Source organism: Petaurus breviceps, unplaced genomic scaffold (genome assembly GCF_028583685.1).
Source record: "Petaurus breviceps papuanus isolate PSGF00001 unplaced genomic scaffold, PetGlider_PUasm1.0 37, whole genome shotgun sequence".
NCBI classification, from domain to species: domain Eukaryota; kingdom Metazoa; phylum Chordata; class Mammalia; order Diprotodontia; family Petauridae; genus Petaurus; species Petaurus breviceps.
Window position 1 is genome coordinate 24,952,432 of NW_027186296.1, and position 13,384 is coordinate 24,965,815.

Consider the following 13,384-nt stretch of genomic DNA (forward strand, 5'->3'; position numbering starts at 1 on the left):
CATATGGGTTTGGAAAATTTACAAAGATAATGTCTTTTTTTTTTCATCACAGTGCCATGCACATATGAGATATTCAATACATGTTGAATGTTAAATAGCTGAAGTGCTTAGTCTCACACACACATACATATGAATGTATGTATTTTTGTGGAGAAGCAGCATTGTATTGTAGAGGGATGGCTTTAGAGTCCTGAAAACCCTGGCATTAAGTCCTACCTCTTTGCATAATGAAGGAGAAAGAACACTGGATTTAGAGATAGAGGATCTGGATTCATATTCCAGCTCTTCCATTTACAACCTGTGTGACCTTAGCAGATCCCAACTTCTGTAAAATAAAGACTGTCTATCCTTAAGATCTCTTCTAGCTCTAAAATTTATTATCCTATGATATATAAAATATACTATCTATGTGACCATAGGCAAGTCACTTAACCTCTTAGAGCTCCAACAATTCCCAAAAGCTATAGCAAGTTTTTGATTTGTATTCACAAAAACACAGATCAGTAGAAAAAATAGGTCTTACTTTTACAGATTTACTGATTTCACAGATCAGCAAATTTTTAACAAGTGTAAGGCCTCCAAAACACATCAGCTTTTATTCTATTTTTAAAATGATATTTTAAAAGTTCTAGTGAATAAAATATCCTTAAAATCTTAATTATTTAAAATTATCATGAAAAGCTATAAATAAATAGAAAACTAACAATATAAACTATTATGACAATCTACCTTGGAAGAATCCTCAATTGCCTTATGTAGGTTTTTAAGTTTGAGGTGACAAGCAGCACGATTCAGATACAAGGATGGAATCTTGTTGTTTAATCGAATGGCCAAGTTATAAGCATTAATGGCTGCCAGGTAGTTTTCCGTTCCAAACAATTTGCTAATGAAATGACAATTAAAAAGAGCAATAAGTAACAAATCATTTAGATTAACTAGGAATGCATGGATAGTCATAATAAATATTTAATTTTAAGATGGCCAATGCTCTTGAAATTCTCTTTAAATAAAAAAGATAAAAACCGCACTAAGACTTTTGGGATGCCCCATATATAAGGAGAAATAAAACATGAAGGTCTATTGTGTCATCTTTAAAAGTAGCAGAATGACACATTTGTAAATACAACTCAAACATATAAGTGTTTAATATGTTCAAAGAATTTTGCTAGTTAATGAAGAATAACAAAAAGGAAAATATTTTGCCAAAAGTAGAAGTACAATGTTGATGTATATCATTAATAGCATTTATCAATAAGCATTTAAACTTTTTTTATTTACCTTTAGCTTTCAACATTCACTTTTATAAGATTATGAGTTCTAATTTTTTCCCTCCTCCTTCCACTCCCCCCTCCCCATGATGGCATGCAATCTGATATAGGCTATACATGTATAATCATACTAAACATATTTCTGTATTAGTCATGTTGTGAAAGAAGAATCAGAACAAAAAGGAAAAACCACAAGAAAGAAAAAACAAAAAACAACAACAAAAAAGAGAAAATAGTATGCTTTGATTTGTATTCAGACTCCAAAGTTCTTTCTCTGGATGTGGACAACTTTTTCCATCGTGAATCTTTTGGAACTGTCTTAGATCACTGCACTGCTCAGAAGAGCTTAGTCTAACAAAACTGGTCATTGTGCAATGTTGCTGTTACTGTGTACAGCATTTTCTTGGTTCTGCTCACTTCACTCAGCATCATTTCATGCAAGTCTTTCCAGGTTTTTCTTAAGTCTGCCTGCTCATCTCAATAAGCATTTATTAAAGAACTCATCCCTTTGCATATAATGCATGCCAGGCCCTGAGCTAGGTTTACTTTAGTTAGATTTGTCCAATATTACTTGGAATAATGGAACATTAGCACCATTAATATTGGACCCACAAAGTTGGCCATCATTATTTTAAATTACAAAAAAGCAAGATGACATTAAGTGAGGCATTGTGTTTGTGATGTTGTATATGCACCATATATATTCTTTTAAAAATAAACCAGTGAAAAAGATAAATGGCAAATGATGGCCTACTATGTAGCAGAATACTTTGATGAAATCACTATTGAGTCACAGGCTGAACATAAATCAAATTTAGTGTGATTTATACAAATGTAGATTTTATAAAACCTTATTCTGCTGGGAAAGTCTTTGAAGTTGTTGGACTGACTTATATTGACTCATTTGGAAAAAAAGTTCACTATCACCAGCTTCAAAATATGCTTACTGCAACAGATAAAATAAGGCATACAGTTTTTAGCCCAATCAACTTGGTTTGTGTCAAACCTTAATTGAAAGTTCTTGTGAACCAGCGAAATTCTCCCGAGTCCTATAGGAGCATTCTCAGGAATATTACAGCCCAAATCCAGAGCTCACAGTTCAAAGAAAAAGTAAGGCAAGCAGTCAGAAATAAGGAAGTAATGGTCAGGATCACACAAGATTCAACAGTTACCAATCAATTGATCAATCATTAAAAGGAGTGGAGAGTTTGGAATATGATATTCCAGATGGCAAAAGATCTAGGCTTACAACTAGGAATAATTTACCAAGCAAAACGAGAAAAAGTTGATCTTCAACAAAATAAAGGACTTTCAAGCATTCTCAGAAGAAGCAATATAAGGACACTCTCAAGGTCTCTCTTAAGAACTTTGGAATTGATTGTGACATGGGAGACACTGACACAGGACTGCTCAGCATGGCATGTCCACATCAGAGAAGGTGCTATGCTCTATGAGCAAAGCAGAATTGAAACAGCTCAAAGGAAACACAGGATGCGCAAGTTTGGAGTATCCACCCCAAATGTTCATGCCGACTATTTGTGCCCGATCTGTGGTAGAACATCACGAGCTCATATTGCTCTGATCAGCCAAAGTCAGACACATTGAAACTTGACTCAAGCATAGTGATGTCATTTTGGTCTTCTTCAAGAACGAAGGACAACAACCAACCATCAAAAGAATAGAACTGAGTAGGAAATGTAACATACACAGGAACCAAGAGAAGCAGAAAAAGGTAAACTGCTTACATTATTATTTGAGGAAATGATATACGTATCCCCTCAGAACTTATTATTTCAGGGATCATAGAGGGTGTCTAATTAGACAGAAGGCCTGGGAGAGATTCTTTTATCTTTTGATTATCTCAAAAGAAGAAAGAGAGAGGAAGAGGAATATACTGGGGGAGGGGTGAAGGGAGAAGAAGAATGGGGAAAATTATCTCACATAAGTGGGGTGTGCACATAAAAGTTTACACAACAAGGAGAAGTTGGCGGGGATGACACTTGAACCTCACTCTTATGTGGACTAATCAAAGAAGTCATACAGAGATGGGAACAGAAATCATTTTTCACCCCCCCCCCAAAAAAAAAACGGAGAAAAAGGTTAGGAAAAAGGGAAGGAAAGATAAGAGGAAGAGTTGATCAAGGGAGAAATTAATCAAAAGTAAAACAAACTCTTCAAGGTTGGTAAGAAAAAAAGGGAAAGCATGAGAACAGGGTAGAAAGAAAAACGCAATTAAAAATCATAATTGTAAATGTGAACAGGATCAACTCATCCATAAAATGGAAGAGGACAGCAGAATGGAATAGAAACCAGAATCCAACAATATGTTATTAATAAGAAATACATTGGAGTGGGAAAAGATACGCAGAGTTAAAATAAGGGGCTTGTGAAGAATATATTATGCTTCAGTTAAAGTAAAAAAAAATTGTAGAGAAAGCAATAATAATCCCATATGAAGCAATAGCAAAAACAGGCTTAAAAGAGAGAACCAGGGAAACTACATTTTGCTGAAAGGTACCACAGATAATGAATTATCAATACTAAACATATATGTGCCAGACCATGTAGCATCTAAATCCTTAAGTTAAATTAATTATAGGGAGAAGTAAGCAATAAAATTACAATAGTAGGGACCTCAATTTACACCCATACCCCCAAGTCTTAGGTAAATCTAACAAAAAAATAACCAAAAGAAAGGACCTTAATAGAATTTTAGAAAAGTCAGATATGATTAATCTATGGAGAATATTGATTGGGAACAGAAATGAACATACTTATTTTTTTCAGCTGTAGAGGGAACGTTACAAAAAAAGTTTGTATTAGGGTACAAACTAAACTCCTCACTGCTACCTCTAAGTGCAGATCTCCTTCTGTTTCCAATTTGGATATGTGACCTGGAACTGGGCAGTGAGTAAGGGATGACAGTACCTGTTCCTGTACACCGTGCTAGTTCAGTGATCCCCGGGATCTATTCCTGTTTTGGTGCTTCCACACTACATACCCAGTCTTAGTACTCTCTCAATTCCTGGACACTGGCACATGGCACACTCCTAGCCAGACACCATCCCCAGTGTACACAAACCTATCTCCTTAAGCCAATCAGGAATCAGGACTGGAAAAATGACTTATGATTTTTTCTTAGATTTCTTAATCAGAATTCCATCTGGTGCATTTTCTAGATCTTTGAGGTAGGCATATAGTGGAGGACCAAAGCTGTACTTATTCCTGATATTCCTCCATCTTGATACTAACTCTGGAGTTATATTAATTTTTAAGTCCCAGTATTCCTAAAGACTAGGAACTGTATTTTGGTAAAGACTAGGCTGGGACCCCAATGAGTATGTACAGCCAATATTACTAAGAAATCAGAGCTTCAGTGAATACTGTTTTAGCTACATAATTCACTGAACAGTCTTGCCAGTTTTGATATTGGTCCAACTGACCATAATTCACAAACAAAAACTTCACATTCATTACATTCTTCTAGAACTCTGTGACAGCATTTAGTATATAGCTCAATGGAATGTCTTCCAAACATTATGTTAATTGCATTTCTTTAAGCAATTTCTAGAAGACATAGGGTTGAATTGTTCTATAATACTCAAGAACATTTAATATATATGTTTAACAGATCTATAAATTTCTTCCTGGGATTCATAATAGTAACTGTAATGGAACCTTTGGCCCCACTGACAGAAATTGGAAGAAACCATAAGAGATTAATAAAGACCCACTAGATATTTACTGAACTATTATCTATATGGGTGGCACAGTGGATAGAGTATAAGACCTGGAGTCAGGACTCATCTTCCTGAATTCAAATCTCTCCTCAGACACTTCTTAGCTGTATGACCCTGTGCAAGCCACTTAACCCTGTTTGCTTCAATTTCCTTATCCATAAAATGAGCTGGAGAAGAAAATGGCAAATCTACCCCAGTATCTTAGCTAAGAAAACCCCAAATAGGGTCACAAATAGTCAGACACAACTGGGGGAGGAAAAGACTATTTACTGAGCAATCTTCCAAATTCCTATTCTTTTAACTCTATTAGAGCTCCAATCAATACAGGAATGATGGTTAACTCAACTATATGGATTTTTATGGTTTCAGCATTATAAAGAAAATGCATTTCGATATTGTGTTCATCTCTCTGCAAAGACATGCAATTCAAGCATTCCTATATTCTATAGTTCTCCACAGATCTTTTTAGCAATGTGAAGGTCATACAAAAGTGTGTTAAAGTTTATGTTTATATATATTTATATATACACATACATACACATGTGTATATATGTATATAAAATGCTATATAATCTATGTCATTACATAACAAAATGCTATGTTTTAATGTTACACATGTAACATACTATATATAATATATACATAAATATATGTGTTATGTGATATCATTGATATAAAATATACAAATGTATGTGCACATAAAATATATACATGCATAAACACATATAAGTATATATATTTACATACATAACCTCCATACTGAAAAGTACATATCAAGATAGGGGCACATGATTGGAGGATCCAATGATAAATATTCACTTGGTAATAGATGAATACATTTTTTTGTAAGCATGTAGAGCACAAGACTCATATTACCTATATCCTGCAAAAAATTAGCAGGTCCTTTTGTGGACCATACTTGTGAAAGTCAACCATCTAGCTGTACATTCAGTTGAGAACCTGAGGCTGTCTATTAACTCACAGGACTACTGATTTCCTGGCAGACTAGTCCAATGGACATCTTGCAGCCTATGTTGCCTTTGGTGTACAAGGATGAATGAGATACTGGGAATAGCATAGAAAGAAAACAAGGCACTACAGCCATTGCAGCCCCAGCATAGAACTTATAAACATCCCAAACTTCTTAGTGGAACACACATATACAACTTAAAAAAAAATTGTGTCCTGGTGCTGCTGTGTGGTTCTGAATCACAGAACACCAAAATCTCTGAAGAATCAAAATTGCAGGGTACTTAAAAGGATAATGAACCAATGTATGCTTTGTGTAAGTAGGTTACAGCATACTATATTTGTGCATTAAAATCTCACAAATAAATTCAGAAAAGCAGAAATATTAAATGCATCTTTTAGCAACCATAATGCAATACAAATTATATTCAATAGAAAGGCCTCTCAAGCAAAGATTAAAAACTGGAAATTAACATAATCTTAAAAAATGAGTGGGTGAAAGAACAAACCATAGAGGCCTTAGCTTAAAAAGGTCAAGGTCTTCCACTGCATCCAGGGCCATCTCCAGTCATCCTGATCTATATCTAACCACTGGACCCAGATGCTTCTGGAGGAGAAAGTGAGGCTGATAACTGCACAGCCTCCCCCACTTAAATTCAATTCACTTGCATGTATGTCATCTCCTCCCTGATGTCATAGCCCTCTTTGAGAACAAAGGACAAAGAATAACAGAAAAAACTAATAACAAAGTTTATCTGAAAGAACAAAAGATCAAAATATAAAGAGAATTAACAGGAAAAAAAAAGAGGAAGGAAGGTACTAAGTAGTACCAAATTTCACACTATATTATAAACCAATAATCACCAAAACTTTTTGGTGTACTGGATAAGAAATAAAGAGGTTAATCTGCAGAATAGTTTAGGTACAGAACATACATAAAGAAATGAACATGGTAACCTAATATTTGATGAATCTAAGGATCTTAGTTACTGGGGCAAAAATTCACTTTTTTGAAAAAAACTGTTGGAGAAAACTGAAAAGCAGTATGGCAGAAACTAGGTATAGACCAGCATCTTATACCACATACCAAAAAACAAGCTCTAAATGGGTACATGAATTAGACATAAAGAGTAATATCAAACAAATGAGAAGACCATGGAAAAATTTACCTGTCAGATCCCTGGATAGGGGATGAGTTCATGACCAGACAAGAGATAGATTCATTGCAGATAAAATGGAAAAGTTTGATTACATAAAATAAAAAAGTTTCTGACAAAACCAACACTGCTAAAATTAGAAGAATTAGAGAATAAAGAAATTGGGGGAAAATCTTTGGAGCAATTTTCTATATAATCGTCTCATTTCTAAGATATGTGAGGAACTCATTCAAATGTATAGGAGTTAGAGTGATTACCTAATTGATAAATGGTAGGGAGATATGAATAGGTAGTTTTCAGAGGAGATACAGGTTATCAATAACCATGAGGGAAGATGCTCTAAGTCTTTAATAATTAGACAAATGTCTCTAAATAATTAGAGAAATTCAAAATTAAAACAAATCTACCTCACACCTCTCAGATTGGCAAAGTTGACATAAAAGGAAGGTGGCAGATCCTGGAGGGTCTAGAGAGAGATACAATAATGTACGGGCAATGAAGCATGAGTCCAGACATTTTGAATAACTATTTGGAATTATATTCAAAAAAACATTAAGCTGTGCATATCATTTGACCCAGAATTGCTGCTGCTAGGTCTATACCCTAGAGAGATCAAAGGAAAAAGAGGGGGGACTCATATGCAAAAATATTTACATCAGCCATTTTTATTGTAGCAAAAAATTGGAAACTTAAGGGGTGTACATAATTTGAAAAATGGGTGAACAAATTATGGTATATAAATGTGATGGAATACTACTATACCTTATGAGAAATGACGAAGGGAATAGTTTCAGAGAAGATCTAGGAAGATTTATGCAAAGTGAAGTAAATAGAATTGGAGCAATTCATATAGTAACAACAACAATCCTGAAAAATTTAGAAACTTCCATTAATGTAATGACCAATCACAATTCTAGAGAACTCATGATGAAGAATACGTCCCACATATATATACAATGCTTCCCCATATACACACATGTACATATACATATATACACATATACGTATATACATATATGTGTACACACCCACATATTTGGATATAGCTAATGTGGGAATTTGTTTTTCTCCACACACTTCTTCCATTTAGACACTATGCAGAAAAAACTTCATGACATTAGTATACATCTTTGGAGAATTAATATCTCCATAGGGACTATAATTTTAAATGCTGTGATTTGAAATGCTATAACTAGCATATATATAGCATCTATAACTCTGAAATTGGAAAACAGATATTCTTAAGTTATCAAGAAGACTGGATCTGTGAATTCTCAAAATAAATGAAACAAAATTTTGATAACTGGAAGTATAATTCCTATTTTAAAAGAAACAGGTTAGGAGAATTTTAAATCTTGATACTGCATAATGTCATTAAACCCTGGTCTCAACAAGTAAATAAAATCTCATTAACTTTTGATTCTGTATCTATAGGAGTGTTTCTGTTGAAGCAGACAGGCCTTCATGAATTTTAAGCTTGACAACCAAAATGACCATGGTCTTCTTAACATTGTGATTTAAAAACTGGTTTTTGGATTTTAAAGCTTTAGATTGGTTATGACTAAAAGGTGACATGGATTTTTAAAAGATAGCTGGACAAGAACTGTTTGAGTAATTTCCCTCCATACAAAGTATCTAAACATATCTGAGGACTGTTCCCATCCTCCAACACATACAACTCTTTTCCTCTCTGCCACACATAATGAGCTAATTATATGAGTATTTATTGACAGTTGAATTGATGCTAAATTCATTTAGCTATTCTGGCCTCTAAGGTCCCTTTTAGCTCTAACTTTATGATCCTATAGCAGTGCCACCTTTGAGCATAAACCAGAACATAAGAAAACAAAGAGTTTTTCTTGAAAACAGTAAAGTCCATAAGAATTGTAAATATTTGGAAGAGTCAAAATTTGAAACAGGATGCCTATAACAAGCTTTCTTAACATTTTTCCATGTCTTTGGCCATTTGGTAAAGCTGTAGACATGCCTTAAGAATAATTTTTAATGTATATAAAATAAAATACACAGGAACACAAAATAAACCAATTCTGATGAAGTAAAGTTAACAAAATTATTTTTAAAACAAGTTCACAGATTATAAGTTAAGAACCCCCGGTCTATAACATATTTAAATTATTAATTTTGTGATATCCAGTGTCATTTTTTTATTATTCCTTTTAATAACTGATAATTAGTTTGAAATGTAGAACAAAAGGTATCTGGTATGGAGGGTCTATATAAATGAGAGCTGGAAGATTAGAAAGATAAGGGAACAAATGAAAGCTTTTAGAAAGACTTTGTACAAACTTAATTGGTATAAAATGTGAATATATTGAGTCACTATCCTATATAATATTATAACTATAAACCAATACCAAGATCTGCTAGTATTGATGTTACAATTTAAAGATGACTGTATTCAGCTTTAATTGTAAGCAGTGGAATTTGTTGTGTGAGAAAGACTTATCCTTAGTCAGTAAATTTAAATTGTTTATTGCTGTGATCTCTTTTTGACCCTGGTAAAACTGTCTATGTTGACAAATCAGCAAATTCCCATGTAAGGGGGAAATGCCAAAGGGCATCCAACTAGGAGTTCTGAGTTGCATATTCATATTTAAACCAGCTTCAGGTACATAAAGATTGCTAAAATGGTTGAAGGGACAACCCTGATAGACCCCTAGCAAAACTCCCTATTCTATTTCTCCATTTTAAGTAGGAAAACGTCCACTTCTGTTAGACCCTATAGCAGTAGCCACACTGGCATACCCAGGATGGCTGCTAGCACAGGTTCTTAGATCTATTTTACTATGAAAGATATCTATTTAAGGGGTCAACAATCTTTTAAATTACATTCATTAGTTCAGGGAAAAAGTCAGTGTCCTGAACTTCAGAGAAAATACAAGCAGAGAAATAAAGACAAACAGAGAGGGCTTCTAACTGTCTGAGAAATTGGCACAGATCAACAGACAGATCCAACTGTCTGACCAAGTCAATGCATATGTAGTTACTAGAGAGAGAAGCACCAACATCTGAGTTTTTCAAAGGTGGGGCAGAGGGCTCCTTAACAGCAACCCAAAGTCTCATCTGGTCAGATCATAAGAACACTCATTTTTTTTTTCCGGAGGGGGTAAGGCAAGGCAATTGGGGTTAAATGACTTGCCCAAAGTCACAGAGCTAGTTAAGTGTCAACTGTCTGAGACCAGATTTGAACTCAGGCCCTCCTGACTTCGGGGCCAGTGTTCTACTCACTGTGCCACCTAGTTGCCCCAAGAACACTCTTCCAATGAGCAAGCCCCAAAGCAAAATGCTAACCTCAGAATATATATACCCTTTTTAGAGCCAGGAAGCATCACAATCGGAGATTCAGTGCCTAATTAGAAATTAACAAAAGGGGATGGCTAGGTGGCACAGTAAATAGAGCACCAGCCCTGGAGTCAGGAGGACCTGAGTTCAAATCCAGCCTGAAACACTTAACACAAAAGTTAGCCACTTGATCTTGGGCAAATCACTTAATACCAATTGCCCTACCTTCTCCTCTCCAAAAAAAAGAAAAAAAAAAAGGAATTAACAAAAGGTGTGAAAGCCTCCCCTAAGCAAGCTTCCCTTAATAGGCTCCACATGAGGCCTATTAATGGGTGGGGAAGAGCTTAAATCCCATTAACCTTAAAGACCCCAGACCTGGTTATTATAGCCCTTGAATATTTCAAAGTTATACTGCACAAATTGACTCTTCCAAAAGGATCTCTGACCTTTTACCCAGATCAAATACAGTTGAGGAATCTCATCCCATATGCCAATAAAAGTTCAGTCTATAACTATCAGATTTAGACCTGAAAGGATAATTTTAATATTATGATAATGCTCTTCTTTCCCCTATCACAGTAAAATCCTTATACTTGCAGGAGACAATGGAATGCCTCACGAGAGTTTATCAATGTTACTATGCATCCCTGAAACCATTGTGATAAGGATAGAGAGGCTGGGTAGAGTCAGGCTTCTAGACTTCTTAGTTTGTATTGCTAGGGCTTAGGTATAATTGCAAAGGACTATGAATAATAGGGACATTGAAGGACTACAGGAAATCATCTTTCCCATGGGAAACTTTCCCATCTATGTTATAATAATAGAAAGCTCCTACTCACTGTGTCATAACCATATCCTTTTAATATATTACATATTCCCAATTGTACCTACAGCACTGTACTCTGTATTATGCTTACTTATTTCTTCATCTTTTCAAACCAGTGTGAAAAACTATAAAACTAGGGCTTTTACTTAGCTCAGGGAAGATTTGATTATGGTACCCATTATTAGCATGCTTATGGTCTGGTTCTTTCCTCGTAGCTGTAAGATTAAAAGATACCTTAACTGAATAAGAAAATGCAAGATCATATTATTAAAAATTAGAAAAGAATAAGATCAGACACTTTTCACAGTTATAGCTAGTAGGAGAATAATTAATCATATGATCCAATCAATCAGTCAATAAGCATTTATTAAGTATCTGCTAAATACCAGGCATTGTGCTAGGTGTCGGGGATACATACATATATAAAAATAAATAAACTCTACTCTCAAGTAATTAATGGATATAAGAAATCACAAAAGATAAAAACAGATAATTTTGATAATGACTTTTAAAAGTTTTTGCATTAACAAAGTCGATACAACTAGGATAAGAAAATAAGCTACTCACTGAAAAAATATCTTAGTAATAAATCTCTCTGATAAGGCCCTGAAAACCAAAATATATAGAGAATTAATATTAATACATTAAGATCAAAAGCCATTCTTCAACCGATAAGTGGTGAAAGGATATGAACAATGCTTTCTCAAGAGAATTACAAACTATAAACAATCATATGAAAAACTGCTCCAAATCACTAATTGTGACAGGACCAATATCTACTAGGGTTGCCTCCTACATCACAGGTGGTCTAGATTGTCCTTAAAAGACAACAAAGCTTGGGCTTACTTAGCCCAAGGATGGGGCAAGACTCTACCTGCACTTTCTTTAACAAAGTTTCCTGGCTGTGCTGACTTGATTTCCTGGTCACCTAGGTCATACAAAGTTCACCCACATGGTACTAGTGCTGATCAGAGTAGGTGGATGACTATCACCATATCTTGCCCTGCTAAATAGACATATCTCCATACGAAGATGAGTGAGATTGTAGCTATGGAAGCTAAGTGCTACTATATCCTTGTCACATGTATTTGCTATGTTAAGGCTAAATAGGCCTCCTTTTGTTAACTGTTCAATGGTCTATGAAAACCTTATTTCATCACAAAATTGAACTTGTACTCACAGAATGCTGATTGTCAAGTCTGCCCCTAACACTAATAATAAAAATACAAATCAAAACAACTCTGAGTGTTTACCTCACATTCAGCAAATTGCCCAAGACAATAAAAGTTGGAATAGTTAATGTTAGTAGAACGACACATACTCTAATGAAGTATTGATGGAGCTATGAACTGTGGCAATTATTCTGGAGAGGAATTCAGAATTATGCTTTAAAAAAGTAACTAAAATGTCCAAATCTTTTGACCCAGAGATTCTATTAACAGGCATATCCTTCAAGGAGGGTAATAATGGAAAGAAAGGTCCAATATACACCAAAATAACTACAGCAGCACTTTTTCTAGTATGAATACATTGAAAATAAGAGTAGATGCCCATCAAATTAGGAATAGTTGATCAAATTGTGATTCATGAATGTAATAGAATATTGTCATGCTATAAAGAGTAATGAATATGAAGAATTCAAGGAGTCATGGGAAGACATGAACTGATCCAAAGTGTAGCAAGCATAACCAAGAAAAAAATAGTATAAATGGAAAGAACAATAGTAACAAATAACATAACTGATGTGTAATTTATAAAGAACATACATGGTCCTAAAAATATAAGAAAATAATATTTTTCCTTGTTTACAGAAGTAGAGAGACTATGGATATTGAACATTGAATATGCTGTCAGATTTGACAGGTGTTAGTTAATTTTCTGACCTGCGTTTTTTCTCCCTTTTTTTTTGTTTTAAAAATAATGGATAGTTCTCTGAGTGGGAGAGAGATATAGGAAATAGTGATACAGAAACAAAAAATATAAATTTTAAAACCTAAGAAAATAGTATCTGCTCAATCAACTCTTTTAACACTTATAAAAAACAGTCATTTCCTAACTAGTGAAGGTACCAAGGTTTTAATAATCCATATGGTTCAAGAATGATGATATCAGTTATGGAGT

The 13,384-nt window shown here is 34.4% G+C and overlaps 1 protein-coding gene across 1 annotated transcript in view; it reads right to left on the minus strand.

Annotated features, from left to right (window-relative positions):
• Positions 1–13,384, minus strand: part of DNAAF4 (dynein axonemal assembly factor 4) — a 97,969-nt gene that overhangs the window by 17,229 nt on the left and 67,356 nt on the right. Inside the window, exon 7 of the mRNA XM_069098102.1 lies at positions 730–883. Within this exon, the coding sequence (XP_068954203.1) occupies positions 730–883 (154 nt within the window). The remainder of the gene's footprint in view (positions 1–729; positions 884–13,384) is intronic.